The sequence below is a fragment of the Diplotaxodon limnothrissa genome, linkage group LG17 (genome assembly GCF_057381915.1).
Source record: "Diplotaxodon limnothrissa isolate DT_005_m linkage group LG17, D_limnothrissa_male_GT1.1, whole genome shotgun sequence".
Classification (NCBI taxonomy): Eukaryota; Metazoa; Chordata; class Actinopteri; order Cichliformes; family Cichlidae; genus Diplotaxodon; species Diplotaxodon limnothrissa.
Window position 1 is genome coordinate 21,268,020 of NC_140612.1, and position 22,380 is coordinate 21,290,399.

The 22,380-nt window shown below is 42.2% G+C and overlaps 5 protein-coding genes and 1 pseudogene across 5 annotated transcripts; 4 read left to right on the plus strand and 2 right to left on the minus strand.

The window, feature by feature from the left end:
- Window positions 1-1,387: 1,387 nt before the first annotated feature.
- LOC146614958 (histone H2B 1/2-like) lies at window positions 1,388-1,839 on the plus strand (annotated as a pseudogene).
- Window positions 1,840-2,697: 858 nt separating this feature from the next.
- On the plus strand, window positions 2,698-3,955 carry LOC146614959 (histone H4). The gene has a single exon (XM_085375411.1). It carries the CDS (start codon window positions 2,719-2,721, stop codon window positions 3,028-3,030), a length of 312 nt encoding a protein of 103 aa, XP_085231537.1. The 5' UTR covers window positions 2,698-2,718; the 3' UTR covers window positions 3,031-3,955.
- Window positions 3,956-10,449: 6,494 nt separating this feature from the next.
- On the minus strand, window positions 10,450-10,867 carry LOC146614960 (histone H3). The gene has a single exon (XM_085375408.1). The coding sequence runs from the start codon at window positions 10,865-10,867 to the stop codon at window positions 10,457-10,459; it is 411 nt and encodes a 136-aa protein (XP_085231534.1). The 3' UTR covers window positions 10,450-10,456.
- A 326-nt stretch (window positions 10,868-11,193) lies between these two features.
- LOC146614961 (histone H2A-like) lies at window positions 11,194-11,597 on the plus strand. The gene has a single exon (XM_085375410.1). It carries the CDS (start codon window positions 11,211-11,213, stop codon window positions 11,595-11,597), a length of 387 nt encoding a protein of 128 aa, XP_085231536.1. The 5' UTR covers window positions 11,194-11,210.
- Window positions 11,598-15,312: 3,715 nt separating this feature from the next.
- Window positions 15,313-15,716, minus strand: LOC146614962 (histone H2A-like). The gene has a single exon (XM_085375409.1). It carries the CDS (start codon window positions 15,697-15,699, stop codon window positions 15,313-15,315), a length of 387 nt encoding a protein of 128 aa, XP_085231535.1. The 5' UTR covers window positions 15,700-15,716.
- Window positions 15,717-16,042: 326 nt separating this feature from the next.
- On the plus strand, window positions 16,043-16,460 carry LOC146614963 (histone H3). The gene has a single exon (XM_085375407.1). It carries the CDS (start codon window positions 16,043-16,045, stop codon window positions 16,451-16,453), a length of 411 nt encoding a protein of 136 aa, XP_085231533.1. The 3' UTR covers window positions 16,454-16,460.
- The last annotated feature ends 5,920 nt before the right edge of the window (window positions 16,461-22,380 follow it).

Below are 22,380 nucleotides of genomic sequence, written 5' to 3' on the forward strand. Positions count from 1 at the left end.
ATTCCTGCAGATTTCCCATGTGTGGGACTAATAAAGGTTATCTTAAGTTAGATGTGTTTCTGATTATTAGGTAGAGAGTATAATTTACTCACTGCACAAAGTGATGTCAGAGAGACATCTTATATAAGTCATTTTTGCATGTTGAATTTTGGTCCACTAAAGTGGTTGTTTTGTAAGGCTAGGCGACGTTGTGTTTTTTTTAACGTGTAATGAATGTCTGGCGTTATCTTCCTCTCATTGTAGCAGAGGCTCTCAAACTGGTGTTCCCAATCCACAGATTGGGTATAAGCAAAAAACCTATGGTGGCACCTAGATACATGTGCATCATCCGGGGTTGAGTTAATTAGCGCAATGGACAAATATTTAAGTCCATCTACTTCATCGAGTAATGCAAAAGCCAAACTAGCTAAAGTATCACAATAATTAATTTGTATTTGGCTTTATCGAGAATGACAATGGCAGACCAAAGTGTGTTTGTGTCTTCAAGAAGTAAAAAAATAAAATAAATGAAGCCAGCAAAGCTAAAGCAGCATCTCATCACAAAGCACCCTGAGTTTTATCAGAGTTAGGATTATAAGAGGCCCTTTAACACACTCTGTTAGGGAGTTTTTATTGTTTTATTTGCTTATGGTTCAAAAGTTATGTTACACATATTTCACCAGACACAGTTTTCTGTAGAAACAGGAAGCTGACCCTGTGACACTGGGATTTACCGCAAGAGACCAGCACAGAAATGCATATCCGCAGAAGTTGACTTGCATTATATTATTCTTAGAAATTGACTTGCAACACACATACTTTGTGACACACACACACAGCTTACACACACAGACAGCATCAGGACCTGCGTAACAGGAAATGTGATTATATTTGCATATTGACAATGTAACCTATAAAAATAAACGAATACTGCAGTTCGGTGTGATTTGCTCTGAGCTTTTCACCCGTGCAGCACGTTAACCTACACAAGTGTCTCAGTGTTGATTATTCACCTGACTGTTTGTTAACTGAATATCACCGACACACTCACTTCCTCTTACAAAGCTCAATAAAACAGGATACTTGTAAAAATGAACCCTGAAGGGTTTTAAGCCCTGAGAATTTCAGGACAATATATCCTGTAACTTTGACGTTATGAGGGGAAACATTGCATCCGTAAAATGCCATAAAATAGTAAAAACTAAGGTGATGTTCTCTAATTCATATGTAAATAATGAGATTCGTGGAAGATTTCAAGTGCTTTTTTTCACTGTTGACTGTGTGCCTTTGTGTAAACCTGAGCAACAGCTCGGCCAATGACAGGCGAGGAACAGCACAGCCTTATTTGCATACAGCGGAAATAAAAGAGCCACTCTCAGCTGACGAGCACATTCTCCGCTGTGAGGAAGTGAAGTAAGAAAAATGCCTGAACCCGCCAAGTCAGCGCCCAAAAAGGGCTCCAAGAAAGCCGTGACCAAGACCGCCGGCAAGGGCGGCAAGAAGAAGAGAAAGACCAGGAAGGAGAGCTACGCCATCTACGTGTACAAGGTGCTGAAGCAGGTCCACCCCGACACCGGCATCTCGTCTAAGGCCATGAGCATCATGAATTCGTTCGTCAATGACATCTTCGAGCGTATCGCCGCTGAAGCCTCCCGCCTGGCCCACTACAACAAGCGCTCCACCATCACCTCCAGGGAGATCCAGACCGCAGTTCGCCTGCTTCTCCCCGGTGAGCTGGCCAAGTGTCTGAGGGCACAAAGGCCGTCACCAAGTACACGAGCTCCAAGTAAACTGCATCTTTACTTAATCCCGAACAACGGCTCTTTTCAGAGCCACACATCTCTTCTAAAGCGTACATGTCCTGACTTTATTTAATTTGTAGCTGTCATGATGGTGAAACATAAATTACAGCTTGTGTTACTCTTGTATGCTTTGAATAAAAAAAAAGAAGAGAGAAATTTCAAGGACTTAATGATGGACCACCTGACCAGAACAGTCCTAACGCCATCACTATATCATTTAGCATTATTACTATTTGGTTGGTTTGGTTTTGTAGTTTTGTTTTGTTCTTTTTGTTTTTGTGTTTTTGTTTTTTTTTGTTTTTTTGGGGGGGGGGGGTCATGTTTTGTGGTCCCTTGTCTGCGAAAAGCACTGAATAAATACACTTGTGGGTTTCTCAGAAATAATGACATGTGAACAAGAGCTTATTGAGCTCATCCTGGTGAGGCAAATGTTTGGCTTCAAATCACAATTCTGATCGTAAAATCCTGGACAGGATTACAAATACAATAAATAAACGCGATTCGTTTCAGTTTCACATTTCAAACTACAGTGACATCCTCCGTGTGTGTGTGTGTGTGTGTGTGTGTGATCTATACATGTGTTAATCGTTTTGATGTAGTTCAACACTTATGCTAGACTCTGGGTGAAACGTTAAGAGGGTGTGTGGTTTTTGTTACAAATACGGACACTTGGGTTTAGTTTGAAATAAAAATGTGAACTCCACTCAGACATTGTGTGTGATTTGGTGTGAGTCTCCCTTCGGTTAGACTTAATTTGTCATTTAACAAAAGACCACATTTCCACATTTAGAAAATAGAAGAGTGGGCGGAGCCGCTGAGCTTCGAGTCGCCGTCACACCGTCTGTTTTCTCTTACGTCCGCCGAGCACACATAATAACACGGCTCCGTGGAGTTTAACTTCATTCGACTTTGCTCGTTCAGAGAAGAAATTATAACCATGAGTGGAAGAGGCAAAGGTGGCAAAGGACTCGGGAAAGGAGGCGCCAAGCGTCACCGTAAGGTGCTCCGTGATAACATCCAGGGTATCACCAAACCCGCGATCCGTCGTCTGGCTCGCCGTGGCGGAGTGAAGCGTATCTCCGGTCTGATCTACGAGGAGACCCGCGGAGTGCTGAAGGTGTTTTTGGAGAACGTCATCCGTGATGCTGTTACCTACACGGAGCACGCTAAGAGGAAGACTGTGACCGCCATGGATGTGGTGTATGCTCTGAAGAGGCAGGGCCGCACTCTGTACGGCTTTGGCGGTTAAACTCAGTCGCCCTAATCCATCAAACGGCTCTTTTAAGAGCCACACACTTCTCTTTAAGAGCGTTGTTCTGCGATCTTTTTGTTTTTGTCACTTTTTACTGCCTTTTTGTGTTTTGTTTTGCACTCTGAATATCTTATACGCCATTAGGTGATGAGAATTGTCAGGTAGGAAATATTGTACTGCATGATGGTGGACTGCACTGGTGCACCTGAGAGAGATACCCGCCCATGTTGACGTGCGAGCATTAGTGATGGGATTTCTGGCTCTTGTTAGAGACCCGGCTCTTCGGGTTATTTTGTTGCTTTAATTTATTATTAGCAATAATATAAAACTATGCACAAAAGGAATTACTAACGTAAAAAAGTGGTTCTATTTATTTTTGTATATAAATATATGCGGTGGCTCCTAGAGACAAAACATGTACAAACTCCAAAACAAATTTCTAGTGTTAACTGAACTTCAAAAACAGAGCTACCTAGATCACTTAAATTACACAATTGAAAGCGTGTGTGTATGTGTATATATCTGAGCACAAGATCCATAGAGGCTGGGGTCTATCACACCAGGCAAGACCCCAGGTGCAGGCTGTATAAAGATGTCCCAGAGACAATCCAGCACATAACAGCAGGGTGCAAGATGCTAGCAGGCAAGGCATACATGGAGCGCCATAACCAAGTGGCCGGCATAGTGTACAGGAACATCTGTGCCGAGTATAACCCGGAAGTCCCGAGGTCAAAATGGGAGATGCCCCCAAGGGTGGTGCAGAATGACCGAGCTAAGATCCTGTGGGACTTCCAGATACAGACGGACAAAATGGTGGTGGCTAACCAACCGGACATAGTGGTGGTAGATAAACAGAAGAAGACGGCCGTAGTGATCGATGTAGCGGTTCCGAATGACAGCAATATCAGGAAGAAGGAACACGAGAAGCTGGAGAAATACCAAGGGCTCAGAGAAGAGCTCGAGAGGATGTGGAGGGTGAAGGTAACAGTGGTCCCCGTGGTAATCGGAGCACTAGGTGCGGTGACTCCCAAGCTAGGCGAGTGGCTCCAGCAGATCCCGGGAATAACATCGGAGATCTCTGTCCAGAAGAGCGCAGTCCTGGGAACAGCTGAGATACTGCGCAGGACCCTCAAGCTCCCAGGCCTCTGGTAGAGGACCCGAGCTTGGAGGATAAACCGCCTGCAGGGGCGTGCTGGGTGTTTTATATATGTATATGTATATATATATATGTATATGCATGTATATTCAATTCAATTCAATTTTATTTATATAGCGCCAAATCACAACATAAGTCGCCTCAAGGCGCTTCATAGATACAGAGGAAAAACCCAACAATCATATGACCCCCTATGAGCAAGCACTTTGGCAACAGTGGGAAGGAAAAACTCCCTTTTAACAGGAAGAAACCTCCGGCAGAACCAGGCTCAGGGAGGGGCGGCCACCTGCTGCGACCGGTTGGGGTGAGAGAAGGAAGACAGGATAAAAGACATGCTGTGGAAGAGAGACAGAGGTTAATAACAGATATGATTCAATGCAGAGAGGTCTGTTAATACATAGTGAGCGAGAAAGGTGACTGGAAAGGAAAAACTCAATGCATCATGGGAATCCCCCGGCAGCCTATGTCTATTGCAGCATAACTAAGGGAGGATTCAGGGTCACCTGGTCCAGCCCTAACTATATGCTTTAGCAAAAAGGAAAGTTTTAAGCCTAATCTTGAAAGTAGAGATAGTGTCTGTCTCCTGAATCCAAACTGGAAGCTGGTTCCACAGAAGAGGGGCCTGAAAACTGAAGGCTCTGCCTCCCATTCTACTTTTAAATACTCTAGGAACAACAAGTAGGCCTGCAGAGCGAGAGCGAAGTGCTCTAATAGGGTGATATGGTACTACAAGGTCATTAAGATAAGATGGGGCCTGATTATTTAAGACCTTGTATGTTAGGAGCAGGATTTTGAATTCAATTCTGGATTTAACAGGAAGCCAATGAAGGGAAGCCAAAACAGGAGAAATATGCTCTCTCTTTCTAGTCCCTGTCAGTACTCTTGCTGCAGCATTTTGGATTAGCTGAAGGCTTTTCAGTGAGTTTTTTGGACATCCTGATAATAATGAATTACAGTAGTCCAGCCTGGAAGTAATAAATGCATGAACTAGTTTTTCAGCGTCACTCTGAGACAGGATATTTCTAATTTTAGAGATGCTGCGCAAATGGAAGAACGCAGTCTTACATATTTGTTTAATATGTGCATTGAAGGACATGTCCTGGTCAAAAATGACTCCAAGGTTCCTCACAGCATTACTGGAGGCCAAGGTAATGCCATCCAGGGTAAGAATCTGGTTAGATACCATATTTCTAGGCTTTTCAGGGCCAAGTACAATAACCTCAGTTTTATCTGAATTAAGAAGCAGAAAGTTAGCGGCCATCCAGGTCTTTATGTCTGTAAGACATTCCTGCAGTTTAACTAATTGGTGTGCGTTATCTGGCTTCATGGACAGATAGAGCTGGGTGTCATCTGCATAGCAGTGAAAATGTATGCTATGTCTTCTAATGATACTGCCTAAGGGAAGCATGTATAATGTAAACAGAATTGGTCCTAGCACTGAACCCTGTGGAACTCCATAATTAACCTCAGTGTGTGAAGAGGACTCTCCATTTACATGAACAAATTGGAGTCTATTAGATAGATATGATACAAACCACTGCAGTGCAGTACCTGTAATACCTACAGCATGTTCTAATCGCTCTAATAGGATATTATGGTCGACAGTATCGAATGCTGCACTAAGGTCTAGCAGGACAAGCACAGAGATGAGTCCACTGTCAGAGGCCATAAGAAGATCATTTGTAACCTTCACTAAAGCTGTTTCTGTGCTGTGATGAGCTCTGAAACCTGACTGAAACTCTTCAAATAAACCATTCCTCTGCAGATGATCTGTTAGCTGTTTGACAACTACTCTTTCAAGGATTTTTGATATGAAAGGAAGGTTGGAGATTGGCCTATAATTAGCTAAGACTGCTGGGTCTAGAGATGGCTTTTTGAGTAAAGGTTTAACTACAGCTAGCTTGAAGGCCTGTGGTACATAGCCGATCATTAGAGATAGGTTGATTATATTTAAGATCGAAGAATTAATTAATGGCAGGACTTCTTTGAGCAGTTTTGTAGGAATGGGGTCTAAAAGACACGTTGATGGTTTGGAGGAAGTAATTATTGAAGTTAACTCAGAAAGATCAATTAGAGAAAAAGAGTCTAACTTAACATCAATGGTACTAAGAGTAGCTGTAGATAATATTACATCTGTGGGATGATTACTGGTAATTTTTTCTCTAATGATAAAGATTTTATTTGTGAAGAAGTTCATGAAGTCATTACTAGTTAACGTTAAAGGGATTGTTGGCTCAAAAGAGCTCTGACTTTTTGTCAGCCTGGCTACAGTGCTGAAGAGAAATCTGGGGTTGTTCTTATTTTCTTCAATCAGTGATGAATAGTAAGATGTTCTGGCTTTGCGGAGGGCTTTCTTATAAAGCAGCAAACTATTTCTCCAGGCTAAATGATGATCCTCTAAATTTGTGACACGCCATTTCCTCTCCAGATTACGAGTCATCTGCTTTAGGGTACGTGTTTGAGAATTATACCACGGAGTCAGGTACTTCTGATTAGAGACCTTAGTTTTCACAGGAGCTACAGTATCCAGAGTCGTACGTAGTGAGGAGGTGAAATTATTAACAAGATAATCGACCTCTGTTGGGGTAGTGTTCAGATAGCTGCTCTGCTCTATGTTGGTACAGGGCATTGAAGATGATAACAGTGGGTGGATTATATTCTTAAACTTAGTTACAGCGCTTTCAGAAAGACATCTACTTTGATAAAGTCTACTCTCCACCGCTGTGTAATCAATTATTGTAAATGTAAATGTTATCAGGAAATGATCAGACAGGAGAGGGTTTTCAGGAAACACTGTTAAATGTTCAGTTTCTATGCCATATGTTAAAACAAGATCTAGAGTGTGATTAAAGTGGTGGGTGGGTTCTTTTACATTTTGAGAGAAACCAATTGAGTCTAATAACAGATTAAATGCCATGTTGAGGCTGTCATTTTTAGCATCTACATGGATGTTAAAATCACCCACAATAATTATTTTATCTGAGCTCAGAACTAAATTAGATATAAAGTCTGAGAAATCAGACAGAAACTCTGTGTAAGGCCCAGGTGGACGATAGATGATAACAAGTAAGACTGGTTTCTGAGTTTTACAGCTGGGGTGGACGAGGCTAAGCATCAGGCTTTCAAATGAATTAAAAGTCTGTCTTGGTCTTTCATTAATTGATAGGCTGGTGTGAAAAATTGCTGCCACACCGCCCCCTCGGCTTGTGCTTCGAGATTTCTGGTAGTTAGAATGACTCGGGGGTGTTGATTCATTTAAACTAACATAATCATCCTGCTGCAACCAGGTTTCTGTAAGGTAGAGTAAATCAATTTGTTGATCAATTATTAAGTCATGTACTAACAGAGACTTGGAGGAGAGAGACCTAATATTTAATAATCCACATTTCACTGTTTTACTCTTTGGTTCAGATGTGGATACTTTATTGTTCTTTCTTTGTAATTGTTTATGTTTAAGTTGTTTGTTGCTGGTTTTTAGTTAGTTTTTTGTCTGTTTGGGAGCCGACACAGTCTCTATGGAGATGGTTTTTTTTTTTTTTTGGGGGGGGGGTAGCAGGAGGAGAGAAGCTGCAGAGGGGCGTGTAAGACTGCAACTCTGCTTCCTGGTCCCAACTCTGGATAGTCATATTTTGGGGGGTTTAATAAATTTGTCCATATTTCTAGAAATGAGAGCTGCTCCATCCAAAGTGGGATGGATGCCGTCTCTCCTAACAAGACCAGGTTTCCTCCAGAAGGTTTGCCAATTATCTATGAAGCCCACATCGTTTCTGGGACACCACTCAGACAGCCAGCAATTTAAGGAGAACATGCGGCTAAACATGTCACTCCTGGTCTGATTGGGGAGGGGACCAGAGAAAACTACAGAGTCCGACATTGTTTTGGCAAAGTTGCACACCGATTCAATATTGATTTTAGTGACCTCCGATTGGCGTAACCGGGTGTCATTACTGCCGACGTGAATTATGATCTTACTGAATTTACGTAAGATCACATGTATGTATATGTATATATATGTATGTATATGTGTATATATGTATATGTGTATGTGTGTATATATGTATGTATGTATGTATGTATGTATTTATATATGTATATATATATATATATATATATATATATATATATATATATATATATATATATATATATATACAACAACTGAGATAATTCATCCACAATACGAGGTTAGTCATTCATATACTGCTGCATGGGCTGGGCTGTAGTTACATCATAAGGGTTTAAAAATTGAGCTTTAAAATGATTGGCAGTAATAAAAGCCGAGGAAGGCCAACAGTGATCACTGACTGTTTTTAGGAGCTTTTTGAGATTAAATAGAAGAAAATACATAACATTAAACATGTTAACAACACAAAAGCCATATTGAACACAGACTACTTTAGGCCCGGAAGCAGGATTCGTCACGTCATCACTTAAAGACTGGCTACCTTTCTAATGTGAAGTTGTTGTCCCTTTCTCAGTCTTCTTGGCCTGCATGTTGGGCAGCACACCACCCTGAGCGATCGTCACTCAGCCCAGCAGCTTGTTCAGCTCTTCATCGTTGCGGACGGCCAGCTGCAGGTGGCGGGGGACGATTCTGGCAAGAGCATAGATTTGGTTTTGGCATTGGTGGGGGACGGATGATTCAACCACCGAACACTGCCCTGCTTTTGTCTTTGCTTCTTGATAAAAAGAGGAGAAATATACTTGCCTACATATGCTGTTCTACATGCTTTTAAACCATTTAAAAGTACAATTCATAGTTTTATATGTGAATTATATAATGTCAAATTACTATTAAACAAATGACTAAGAATTGTAGACTTTAGTTTACTTCAGCCATATTCCATCATAGTAAATCAGGTATCATACAAAATAAAATTAGCTTCAAATACAGTGATGACAATAAAAGAATATGACTTTAAGGACTTAACAACATTACTTCAGTTATAATACACCAACATCTCTTATACATTAGCACTAAGGGAACACTGAATGACCTGTTGGTTTTTGTCCATAAAACTACTCATCTAAGATTACCACAAAGTAAAAGATCTCTCAGCAACATTGTGCAACATTTTATGCACACTATTGCCCCTATCAAATAAGTGAGCTGGGATTTTTTTTATTCTAAACATGAACTCCTGTTACAGCAACAGACATGGATTACTGGTGCCCCACACAACAACTCAATGTCCACTATGTGAAGGAGCCAAACACATGCCTGCTCCTCTCGTTAACTGAGATAAACTGCTGGCATATTGGTTTTATATACTGTCCAGTCTCTCCTGGTGAACATGGCCTACAGTAGCATTGTTTAATCTCATTTGAGTCATTGTTGATCTCGTTTTTAGTCTTGTGAGAGCACTGAAGCTTCTTTCAGCCTCAGCCGAGGATACTGGGATGACTAAAAGCAGCCTGACAATTGTCACGATAATAAATACTAGTTAATCTATAGCACCAAATCATCAGTCAGTCACCCGTGACCTCGCCTCTTCACCTCAGTCCGAGCTACAACATGGCAGAGCTGCCTCTGTCACCTAATAAATAACAGGGAGACATTCCAAATACATGCAGTCACACATGTGCTTCAAAAACAGTAATGAACCACCAAGTCATCCTCCAATTTCACCTGTGATCTTGTATCACCATTACTCTCTGTTGGTTCTTCTATCACCTGACAAATAGGACATACATGACAATAAGAATAAAATGGGTAGCTGCTTCAGTGTTTCTGTCACTTTGTGTAGATCTTGACTCATCAGTAATGTTTGTAGGGTGAGTGCATTTTTAAAACAGTTTGTGCAAACTGCACTACAAGGTGGAATATTTGCAGAAGCATGACGACCTCATGATATTGTGTCTCAAAAATTAACCCTATGACTATGTCAGTACCATTAGGATGAAATTGTGTCACCAACATTTTAACATTAGACATAAATTTAACAGCCTCTGTACACTAATGTTAACATGTTAGGCTTACTGGCATGTCCATAGTATTTATAAAAAAAAAAAAAAAAAAAAAAAAAGTAAATAAGTAAAGGAGGGAGACATTTAAGGATAGAACAATTCATGCTAAAAATTAATGAAGCATTTTTGTAACTGAAGTCAGTGATTTCCACGTTCATGCCGACTATAGTTTCTGGTATAGAAAGAGCATGAAGATTAAAGTGTGAGTATAATATTGATGTAATAGTAAGAAAGGAGCGAGCTCTTGGTGGGAGGGAGGTGGCTCTGAAAAGAGCCGTTGTTTGTAGGTGAGCGAGTAGCTTAAGCTCTCTCTCCGCGGATGCGGCGAGCCAGCTGGATGTCTTTGGGCATGATGGTGACCCGCTTGGCGTGGATGGCGCACAGGTTTGTGTCCTCGAAGAGACCGACCAGGTAAGCCTCACTGGCCTCCTGCAGAGCCATAACGGCAGAGCTCTGGAAGCGCAGGTCGGTCTTGAAGTCCTGAGCGATCTCGCGGACCAGGCGCTGGAAGGGCAGCTTGCGGATGAGCAGCTCGGTGGATTTCTGGTAACGGCGGATCTCGCGCAGAGCCACGGTACCGGGCCTGTAACGGTGAGGCTTCTTGACGCCTCCGGTGGCCGGGGCGCTCTTACGGGCAGCCTTAGTGGCGAGCTGCTTCCTGGGGGCTTTGCCGCCAGTAGACTTGCGAGCGGTCTGCTTGGTTCTTGCCATTGTTTCTCACTTTTCTTTTCCTGTGTTAAGGGCAGATTTTGTAGCAAACAGAGGAGACTCGCTGCTCTTAAACTGTGTGTGTCTGTGACGCGGTGCCTCCCCGGCTCATGATTGGTGAGGGGCTCCACGTGGTGCTCAGCACCGTTCAGAGGAGCACCGCCCCGCCTCGGTGTGTGCTTCTCATTGGAGAAAAGTGCATTGTAATTGCGCGCTGCCGCAAGCCTCTCTGCGATTGGTGCGTGACGAAGCTGCGCGCGCTCTGCGGAAATATAAGCGAGGCTTTGAGCCGATCAGGCCACATTTCTTTTGAGTGTTGATACTACGAAGAGAAGAACCTGTCAAAATGAGTGGACGCGGAAAGACTGGAGGCAAAGCCAGAGCTAAGGCCAAGACTCGTTCATCTCGTGCCGGGCTTCAGTTCCCCGTGGGTCGTGTCCACAGACTGCTGCGCAAAGGCAACTATGCGGAGCGTGTGGGAGCTGGCGCCCCCGTTTACCTGGCAGCTGTGCTCGAGTACCTGACCGCTGAGATCTTGGAGCTGGCTGGCAACGCGGCCCGCGACAACAAGAAGACTCGTATCATCCCACGTCACCTGCAGCTGGCTGTGCGCAACGACGAGGAGCTCAACAAACTCCTGGGGGGAGTCACCATCGCTCAAGGTGGTGTGCTGCCCAACATCCAGGCTGTGCTGCTGCCCAAGAAGACCGAGAAGCCCGCCAAGGCCAAGTAAATGCAAAGCGTTCGGCTTCACCAAAAAACGGCTCTTTTAAGAGCCACACACACACACCTATCTGAGCAAACCTCCTTCTTGCTGTTACTGTCTGTAACTGGGATATGTAGATTATGCATCTTGATTTATTTTGAAATGTACGTTCATTCATATCACCTTACATGGTCAGGGACTGAAATCCACCTTCAAAATATACTATCATGAGTGCTTAAGCAGTGTTTGTTTTATTCACAAGAATAGAGGGTCTTAGTATAAAGTCAAAATAAAAAAAGTCAAAAGCTCTCAGTCTCTCCTGCTGTGTGGTTAAGGCTCATGCCTTGTTCAACCTCATTTACATTAGGGATCAGCTGTTAAGCGCTGCTGCAGGGTGCAGCTGGGCTACCGGCAGACAGACCCTACATCCCCAGTGAGGGAAGGAAACGGGTGATGTCTCCCGAGGACACCTCGGATAAAGTACAAGAGATACAATCAGTGCTTTGTCAGTGTTTACTCAGCAGTCAAGGACAGCAATATTTGCATAGTATTTTTACTGACATGTAGTGCACATATGTTTTGGGCAAAAACATTTTTGAATATTAAAATATGAACATTTGTAACAAAAAATTGACAAATTAGCCAGTTCCAATGTAAAACTTTATCTGCCTATTTAAAAAAAGAAGATAATCTTCTCACAAACTGGTGTTTGATTTTGAAACAGGAAAAAAGTGGGGAAACAACTGAAAAGACTAACATTTGAATAAAACCTGAAAGCAAGTAAATACTTTCTATGCTGCCTTATGGTAAACTTTGGTAATATTGATAAAGAACAACACTGGCTGACGATGAAATACAGTCAGCTGGCATGGTGACACTGCCAGTATTAACCTGCAGGGCTGGACTGGGACAGAAAATCGGGCATTTTGACTACAGACCGGCCCACCAGGTATTAAAGCCATAAAGCCTTTGAATGAAAACAAACGCTGTTGTGACAGTGATGTACACTGTCTTGTTGGTATATGTATGATTTCTATACATTTGACATCAGATAAAAACTTTGGTTGTAAGATTTAGATAATTATTTAATAAAAGCGAGATATTTTAAATGAGAATAAGAAAGAAAAGTATTTCTTTGTGCCCCCCTCTCCCTGTTAATTCCCTACCTGGCCCCCTGGCATAACTTTGCTAGATCCGCACCTGCACAGTTACCAGCTGTCAGCTACCTAAAAAAGGATCCTGGGGTTATTTGTCTCTCAGAAACAGCTCATAACTTCCCTTCAACTCATTCATGTCACCTAAAAGGTAAACCTGTTTCTCCATCACAGCTCTGATGATTCAGTAAGGACATCTCCTGGTTTCATCTTCATGTTTCCCTCTCACCACATATCCAAACCGACATCATGACCAGCAGCTTTACAGCTGTGGCTCCAGCAAACATCAGCTGATACTGGAAATTAATATTAAATAAATTCTAACAACAGCTGATCAAGCTTAAACGTGCTGCTGTTGTTTAGCGCGACATCTGCTGGTTTCCTCTTTCTGGCACAAAGTGGGCGATAAACAAACAAGAGAGAAAAGCTGATCAGCTGATCATTGATCAGTTTCATGATTGAAGTAGCAACAGAAGAGGGAGGGGGAGATGAGAGAAGAGGCAGCTGTGCAGCGTAAACACACAGAATAAATCCAGCTTTGTCTTTTTCCATTCTAGCTAAAGTTCGGGACAAACTGCGTCTCTTCTCAGCTCAATACCAAACGCATAATATTTTCTCTGAATGAGGGACCATTCCATTTTTAAGGAGCCGTTGGCAACTCTACTAACTAACTAACCTTATCAATAAAATAAAGTTCACTATCAGTAACATCATAGCAACTGAACAGCTGTACAGAAACTCCGTCATGCTAGCTCGGGCAGTATGAGTTATTGCAACTGACGGTAAAAAGTCAGCACAACAAAAATAAACTCCACCTAAACTTAGTTTATATCTGACCCAGATAGACTGCAGGTCATAACTTCTTACCTGAAGTTCAGTTCACCTGACACTCGGACTGGCGGCTGCCTCGGGTCTCTCCTCCTCCTGCCTCCCCTTCCCTCATCCACCTGCTGGCCTCTGTGGAAGCTCCGCCATAGCCACCACCAAACAACTGAGTTATTTTTACACATCGACCTGCATCTGGCCAATCCACCACCTCTCATTGTTCATGCCCTTAATAAAATAAAATAAAAAAACAAGTCACCGGGCATATGCCCAGTATGCCCGATGGCCAGTCCAGCTATGTTAACCTGAAACCAAATCTGCAGCTCCATACAGCAATGTTACGACTTAGATTATATCTTATAACGCATAACTCTTATGTTAGCTCCCCTCAGCTATATGGATATGTGGTGAGAGGGAAACATGAAGATGAAACCAGGAGATGTCCTTACTGAATCATCAGAGCTGTGATGGAGAAACAGGTTTACCTTTTAGGTGACATGAATGAGTTGAAGGGAAGTTATGAGCTGTTTCTGAGAGACAAATAACCCCAGGATCCTTTTTTAGGTAGCTGACAGCTGGTAACTGTGCAGGTGCGGATCTAGCAAAGTTATGCCAGGGGGCCAGGTAGGGAATTAACAGGGAGAGGGGGGCACAAAGAAATACTTTTCTTTCTTATTCTCATTTAAAATATCTCGCTTTTATTAAATAATTATCTAAATCTTACAACCAAAGTTTTTATCTGATGTCAAATGTATAGAAATCATACATATACCAACAAGACAGTGTACATCACTGTCACAACAGCGTTTGTTTTCATTCAAAGGCTTTATGGCTTTAATACCTGGTGGGCCGGTCTGTAGTCAAAATGCCCGATTTTCTGTCCCAGTCCAGCCCTGCAGGTTAATACTGGCAGTGTCACCATGCCAGCTGACTGTATTTCATCGTCAGCCAGTGTTGTTCTTTATCAATATTACCAAAGTTTACCATAAGGCAGCATAGAAAGTATTTACTTGCTTTCAGGTTTTATTCAAATGTTAGTCTTTTCAGTTGTTTCCCCACTTTTTTCCTGTTTCAAAATCAAACACCAGTTTGTGAGAAGATTATCTTCTTTTTTTAAATAGGCAGATAAAGTTTTACATTGGAACTGGCTAATTTGTCAATTTTTTGTTACAAATGTTCATATTTTAATATTCAAAAATGTTTTTGCCCAAAACATATGTGCACTACATGTCAGTAAAAATACTATGCAAATATTGCTGTCCTTGACTGCTGAGTAAACACTGACAAAGCACTGATTGTATCTCTTGTACTTTATCCGAGGTGTCCTCGGGAGACATCACCCGTTTCCTTCCCTCACTGGGGATGTAGGGTCTGTCTGCCGGTAGCCCAGCTGCACCCTGCAGCAGCGCTTAACAGCTGATCCCTAATGTAAATGAGGTTGAACAAGGCATGAGCCTTAACCACACAGCAGGAGAGACTGAGAGCTTTTGACTTTTTTTATTTTGACTTTATACTAAGACCCTCTATTCTTGTGAATAAAACAAACACTGCTTAAGCACTCATGATAGTATATTTTGAAGGTGGATTTCAGTCCCTGACCATGTAAGGTGATATGAATGAACGTACATTTCAAAATAAATCAAGATGCATAATCTACATATCCCAGTTACAGACAGTAACAGCAAGAAGGAGGTTTGCTCAGATAGGTGTGTGTGTGTGGCTCTTAAAAGAGCCGTTTTTTGGTGAAGCCGAACGCTTTGCATTTACTTGGCCTTGGCGGGCTTCTCGGTCTTCTTGGGCAGCAGCACAGCCTGGATGTTGGGCAGCACACCACCTTGAGCGATGGTGACTCCCCCCAGGAGTTTGTTGAGCTCCTCGTCGTTGCGCACAGCCAGCTGCAGGTGACGTGGGATGATACGAGTCTTCTTGTTGTCGCGGGCCGCGTTGCCAGCCAGCTCCAAGATCTCAGCGGTCAGGTACTCGAGCACAGCTGCCAGGTAAACGGGGGCGCCAGCTCCCACACGCTCCGCATAGTTGCCTTTGCGCAGCAGTCTGTGGACACGACCCACGGGGAACTGAAGCCCGGCACGAGATGAACGAGTCTTGGCCTTAGCTCTGGCTTTGCCTCCAGTCTTTCCGCGTCCACTCATTTTGACAGGTTCTTCTCTTCGTAGTATCAACACTCAAAAGAAATGTGGCCTGATCGGCTCAAAGCCTCGCTTATATTTCCGCAGAGCGCGCGCAGCTTCGTCACGCACCAATCGCAGAGAGGCTTGCGGCAGCGCGCAATTACAATGCACTTTTCTCCAATGAGAAGCACACACCGAGGCGGGGCGGTGCTCCTCTGAACGGTGCTGAGCACCACGTGGAGCCCCTCACCAATCATGAGCCGGGGAGGCACCGCGTCACAGACACACACAGTTTAAGAGCAGCGAGTCTCCTCTGTTTGCTACAAAATCTGCCCTTAACACAGGAAAAGAAAAGTGAGAAACAATGGCAAGAACCAAGCAGACCGCTCGCAAGTCTACTGGCGGCAAAGCCCCCAGGAAGCAGCTCGCCACTAAGGCTGCCCGTAAGAGCGCCCCGGCCACCGGAGGCGTCAAGAAGCCTCACCGTTACAGGCCCGGTACCGTGGCTCTGCGCGAGATCCGCCGTTACCAGAAATCCACCGAGCTGCTCATCCGCAAGCTGCCCTTCCAGCGCCTGGTCCGCGAGATCGCTCAGGACTTCAAGACCGACCTGCGCTTCCAGAGCTCTGCCGTTATGGCTCTGCAGGAGGCCAGTGAGGCTTACCTGGTCGGTCTCTTCGAGGACACAAACCTGTGCGCCATCCACGCCAAGCGGGTCACCATCATGCCCAAAGACATCCAGCTGGCTCGCCGCATCCGCGGAGAGAGAGCTTAAGCTACTCGCTCACCTACAAACAACGGCTCTTTTCAGAGCCACCTCCCTCCCACCAAGAGCTCGCTCCTTTCTTACTATTACATCAATATTATACTCACACTTTAATCTTCATGCTCTTTCTATACCAGAAACTATAGTCGGCATGAACGTGGAAATCACTGACTTCAGTTACAAAAATGCTTCATTAATTTTTAGCATGAATTGTTCTATCCTTAAATGTCTCCCTCCTTTACTTATTTACTTTTTTTTTTTTTTTTTTTTTTTTTATAAATACTATGGACATGCCAGTAAGCCTAACATGTTAACATTAGTGTACAGAGGCTGTTAAATTTATGTCTAATGTTAAAATGTTGGTGACACAATTTCATCCTAATGGTACTGACATAGTCATAGGGTTAATTTTTGAGACACAATATCATGAGGTCGTCATGCTTCTGCAAATATTCCACCTTGTAGTGCAGTTTGCACAAACTGTTTTAAAAATGCACTCACCCTACAAACATTACTGATGAGTCAAGATCTACACAAAGTGACAGAAACACTGAAGCAGCTACCCATTTTATTCTTATTGTCATGTATGTCCTATTTGTCAGGTGATAGAAGAACCAACAGAGAGTAATGGTGATACAAGATCACAGGTGAAATTGGAGGATGACTTGGTGGTTCATTACTGTTTTTGAAGCACATGTGTGACTGCATGTATTTGGAATGTCTCCCTGTTATTTATTAGGTGACAGAGGCAGCTCTGCCATGTTGTAGCTCGGACTGAGGTGAAGAGGCGAGGTCACGGGTGACTGACTGATGATTTGGTGCTATAGATTAACTAGTATTTATTATCGTGACAATTGTCAGGCTGCTTTTAGTCATCCCAGTATCCTCGGCTGAGGCTGAAAGAAGCTTCAGTGCTCTCACAAGACTAAAAACGAGATCAACAATGACTCAAATGAGATTAAACAATGCTACTGTAGGCCATGTTCACCAGGAGAGACTGGACAGTATATAAAACCAATATGCCAGCAGTTTATCTCAGTTAACGAGAGGAGCAGGCATGTGTTTGGCTCCTTCACATAGTGGACATTGAGTTGTTGTGTGGGGCACCAGTAATCCATGTCTGTTGCTGTAACAGGAGTTCATGTTTAGAATAAAAAAAATCCCAGCTCACTTATTTGATAGGGGCAATAGTGTGCATAAAATGTTGCACAATGTTGCTGAGAGATCTTTTACTTTGTGGTAATCTTAGATGAGTAGTTTTATGGACAAAAACCAACAGGTCATTCAGTGTTCCCTTAGTGCTAATGTATAAGAGATGTTGGTGTATTATAACTGAAGTAATGTTGTTAAGTCCTTAAAGTCATATTCTTTTATTGTCATCACTGTATTTGAAGCTAATTTTATTTTGTATGATACCTGATTTACTATGATGGAATATGGCTGAAGTAAACTAAAGTCTACAATTCTTAGTCATTTGTTTAATAGTAATTTGACATTATATAATTCACATATAAAACTATGAATTGTACTTTTAAATGGTTTAAAAGCATGTAGAACAGCATATGTAGGCAAGTATATTTCTCCTCTTTTTATCAAGAAGCAAAGACAAAAGCAGGGCAGTGTTCGGTGGTTGAATCATCCGTCCCCCACCAATGCCAAAACCAAATCTATGCTCTTGCCAGAATCGTCCCCCGCCACCTGCAGCTGGCCGTCCGCAACGATGAAGAGCTGAACAAGCTGCTGGGCTGAGTGACGATCGCTCAGGGTGGTGTGCTGCCCAACATGCAGGCCAAGAAGACTGAGAAAGGGACAACAACTTCACATTAGAAAGGTAGCCAGTCTTTAAGTGATGACGTGACGAATCCTGCTTCCGGGCCTAAAGTAGTCTGTGTTCAATATGGCTTTTGTGTTGTTAACATGTTTAATGTTATGTATTTTCTTCTATTTAATCTCAAAAAGCTCCTAAAAACAGTCAGTGATCACTGTTGGCCTTCCTCGGCTTTTATTACTGCCAATCATTTTAAAGCTCAATTTTTAAACCCTTATGATGTAACTACAGCCCAGCCCATGCAGCAGTATATGAATGACTAACCTCGTATTGTGGATGAATTATCTCAGTTGTTGTATATATATATATATATATATATATATATATATATATATATATATATATATATATATATACATATATAAATACATACATACATACATACATACATATATACACACATACACATATACATATATACACATATACATACATATATATACATATACATACATGTGATCTTACGTAAATTCAGTAAGATCATAATTCACGTCGGCAGTAATGACACCCGGTTACGCCAATCGGAGGTCACTAAAATCAATATTGAATCGGTGTGCAACTTTGCCAAAACAATGTCGGACTCTGTAGTTTTCTCTGGTCCCCTCCCCAATCAGACCAGGAGTGACATGTTTAGCCGCATGTTCTCCTTAAATTGCTGGCTGTCTGAGTGGTGTCCCAGAAACGATGTGGGCTTCATAGATAATTGGCAAACCTTCTGGAGGAAACCTGGTCTTGTTAGGAGAGACGGCATCCATCCCACTTTGGATGGAGCAGCTCTCATTTCTAGAAATATGGACAAATTTATTAAACCCCCCAAAATATGACTATCCAGAGTTGGGACCAGGAAGCAGAGTTGCAGTCTTACACGCCCCTCTGCAGCTTCTCTCCTCCTGCTACCCCCCCCCCAAAAAAAAAAAAAAACCATCTCCATAGAGACTGTGTCGGCTCCCAAACAGACAAAAAACTAACTAAAAACCAGCAACAAACAACTTAAACATAAACAATTACAAAGAAAGAACAATAAAGTATCCACATCTGAACCAAAGAGTAAAACAGTGAAATGTGGATTATTAAATATTAGGTCTCTCTCCTCCAAGTCTCTGTTAGTACATGACTTAATAATTGATCAACAAATTGATTTACTCTACCTTACAGAAACCTGGTTGCAGCAGGATGATTATGTTAGTTTAAATGAATCAACACCCCCGAGTCATTCTAACTACCAGAAATCTCGAAGCACAAGCCGAGGGGGCGGTGTGGCAGCAATTTTTCACACCAGCCTATCAATTAATGAAAGACCAAGACAGACTTTTAATTCATTTGAAAGCCTGATGCTTAGCCTCGTCCACCCCAGCTGTAAAACTCAGAAACCAGTCTTACTTGTTATCATCTATCGTCCACCTGGGCCTTACACAGAGTTTCTGTCTGATTTCTCAGACTTTATATCTAATTTAGTTCTGAGCTCAGATAAAATAATTATTGTGGGTGATTTTAACATCCATGTAGATGCTAAAAATGACAGCCTCAACATGGCATTTAATCTGTTATTAGACTCAATTGGTTTCTCTCAAAATGTAAAAGAACCCACCCACCACTTTAATCACACTCTAGATCTTGTTTTAACATATGGCATAGAAACTGAACATTTAACAGTGTTTCCTGAAAACCCTCTCCTGTCTGATCATTTCCTGATAACATTTACATTTACAATAATTGATTACACAGCGGTGGAGAGTAGACTTTATCAAAGTAGATGTCTTTCTGAAAGCGCTGTAACTAAGTTTAAGAATATAATCCACCCACTGTTATCATCTTCAATGCCCTGTACCAACATAGAGCAGAGCAGCTATCTGAACACTACCCCAACAGAGGTCGATTATCTTGTTAATAATTTCACCTCCTCACTACGTACGACTCTGGATACTGTAGCTCCTGTGAAAACTAAGGTCTCTAATCAGAAGTACCTGACTCCGTGGTATAATTCTCAAACACGTACCCTAAAGCAGATGACTCGTAATCTGGAGAGGAAATGGCGTGTCACAAATTTAGAGGATCATCATTTAGCCTGGAGAAATAGTTTGCTGCTTTATAAGAAAGCCCTCCGCAAAGCCAGAACATCTTACTATTCATCACTGATTGAAGAAAATAAGAACAACCCCAGATTTCTCTTCAGCACTGTAGCCAGGCTGACAAAAAGTCAGAGCTCTTTTGAGCCAACAATCCCTTTAACGTTAACTAGTAATGACTTCATGAACTTCTTCACAAATAAAATCTTTATCATTAGAGAAAAAATTACCAGTAATCATCCCACAGATGTAATATTATCTACAGCTACTCTTAGTACCATTGATGTTAAGTTAGACTCTTTTTCTCTAATTGATCTTTCTGAGTTAACTTCAATAATTACTTCCTCCAAACCATCAACGTGTCTTTTAGACCCCATTCCTACAAAACTGCTCAAAGAAGTCCTGCCATTAATTAATTCTTCGATCTTAAATATAATCAACCTATCTCTAATGATCGGCTATGTACCACAGGCCTTCAAGCTAGCTGTAGTTAAACCTTTACTCAAAAAGCCATCTCTAGACCCAGCAGTCTTAGCTAATTATAGGCCAATCTCCAACCTTCCTTTCATATCAAAAATCCTTGAAAGAGTAGTTGTCAAACAGCTAACAGATCATCTGCAGAGGAATGGTTTATTTGAAGAGTTTCAGTCAGGTTTCAGAGCTCATCACAGCACAGAAACAGCTTTAGTGAAGGTTACAAATGATCTTCTTATGGCCTCTGACAGTGGACTCATCTCTGTGCTTGTCCTGCTAGACCTTAGTGCAGCATTCGATACTGTCGACCATAATATCCTATTAGAGCGATTAGAACATGCTGTAGGTATTACAGGTACTGCACTGCAGTGGTTTGTATCATATCTATCTAATAGACTCCAATTTGTTCATGTAAATGGAGAGTCCTCTTCACACACTGAGGTTAATTATGGAGTTCCACAGGGTTCAGTGCTAGGACCAATTCTGTTTACATTATACATGCTTCCCTTAGGCAGTATCATTAGAAGACATAGCATACATTTTCACTGCTATGCAGATGACACCCAGCTCTATCTGTCCATGAAGCCAGATAACGCACACCAATTAGTTAAACTGCAGGAATGTCTTACAGACATAAAGACCTGGATGGCCGCTAACTTTCTGCTTCTTAATTCAGATAAAACTGAGGTTATTGTACTTGGCCCTGAAAAGCCTAGAAATATGGTATCTAACCAGATTCTTACCCTGGATGGCATTACCTTGGCCTCCAGTAATGCTGTGAGGAACCTTGGAGTCATTTTTGACCAGGACATGTCCTTCAATGCACATATTAAACAAATATGTAAGACTGCGTTCTTCCATTTGCGCAGCATCTCTAAAATTAGAAATATCCTGTCTCAGAGTGACGCTGAAAAACTAGTTCATGCATTTATTACTTCCAGGCTGGACTACTGTAATTCATTATTATCAGGATGTCCAAAAAACTCACTGAAAAGCCTTCAGCTAATCCAAAATGCTGCAGCAAGAGTACTGACAGGGACTAGAAAGAGAGAGCATATTTCTCCTGTTTTGGCTTCCCTTCATTGGCTTCCTGTTAAATCCAGAATTGAATTCAAAATCCTGCTCCTAACATACAAGGTCTTAAATAATCAGGCCCCATCTTATCTTAATGACCTTGTAGTACCATATCACCCTATTAGAGCACTTCGCTCTCGCTCTGCAGGCCTACTTGTTGTTCCTAGAGTATTTAAAAGTAGAATGGGAGGCAGAGCCTTCAGTTTTCAGGCCCCTCTTCTGTGGAACCAGCTTCCAGTTTGGATTCAGGAGACAGACACTATCTCTACTTTCAAGATTAGGCTTAAAACTTTCCTTTTTGCTAAAGCATATAGTTAGGGCTGGACCAGGTGACCCTGAATCCTCCCTTAGTTATGCTGCAATAGACATAGGCTGCCGGGGGATTCCCATGATGCATTGAGTTTTTCCTTTCCAGTCACCTTTCTCGCTCACTATGTATTAACAGACCTCTCTGCATTGAATCATATCTGTTATTAACCTCTGTCTCTCTTCCA

What these genes read in the sequence shown, in the direction of transcription:
- LOC146614959 (XM_085375411.1), top strand. Translation starts at nt 2,719, where the DNA reads ATGAGTGGAAGAGGCAAAGGTGGCAAAGGACTCGGGAAAGGAGGCGCC.
- LOC146614960 (XM_085375408.1), bottom strand. Translation starts at nt 10,867, where the DNA reads ATGGCAAGAACCAAGCAGACCGCTCGCAAGTCTACTGGCGGCAAAGCC.
- LOC146614961 (XM_085375410.1), top strand. Translation starts at nt 11,211, where the DNA reads ATGAGTGGACGCGGAAAGACTGGAGGCAAAGCCAGAGCTAAGGCCAAG.
- LOC146614962 (XM_085375409.1), bottom strand. Translation starts at nt 15,699, where the DNA reads ATGAGTGGACGCGGAAAGACTGGAGGCAAAGCCAGAGCTAAGGCCAAG.
- LOC146614963 (XM_085375407.1), top strand. Translation starts at nt 16,043, where the DNA reads ATGGCAAGAACCAAGCAGACCGCTCGCAAGTCTACTGGCGGCAAAGCC.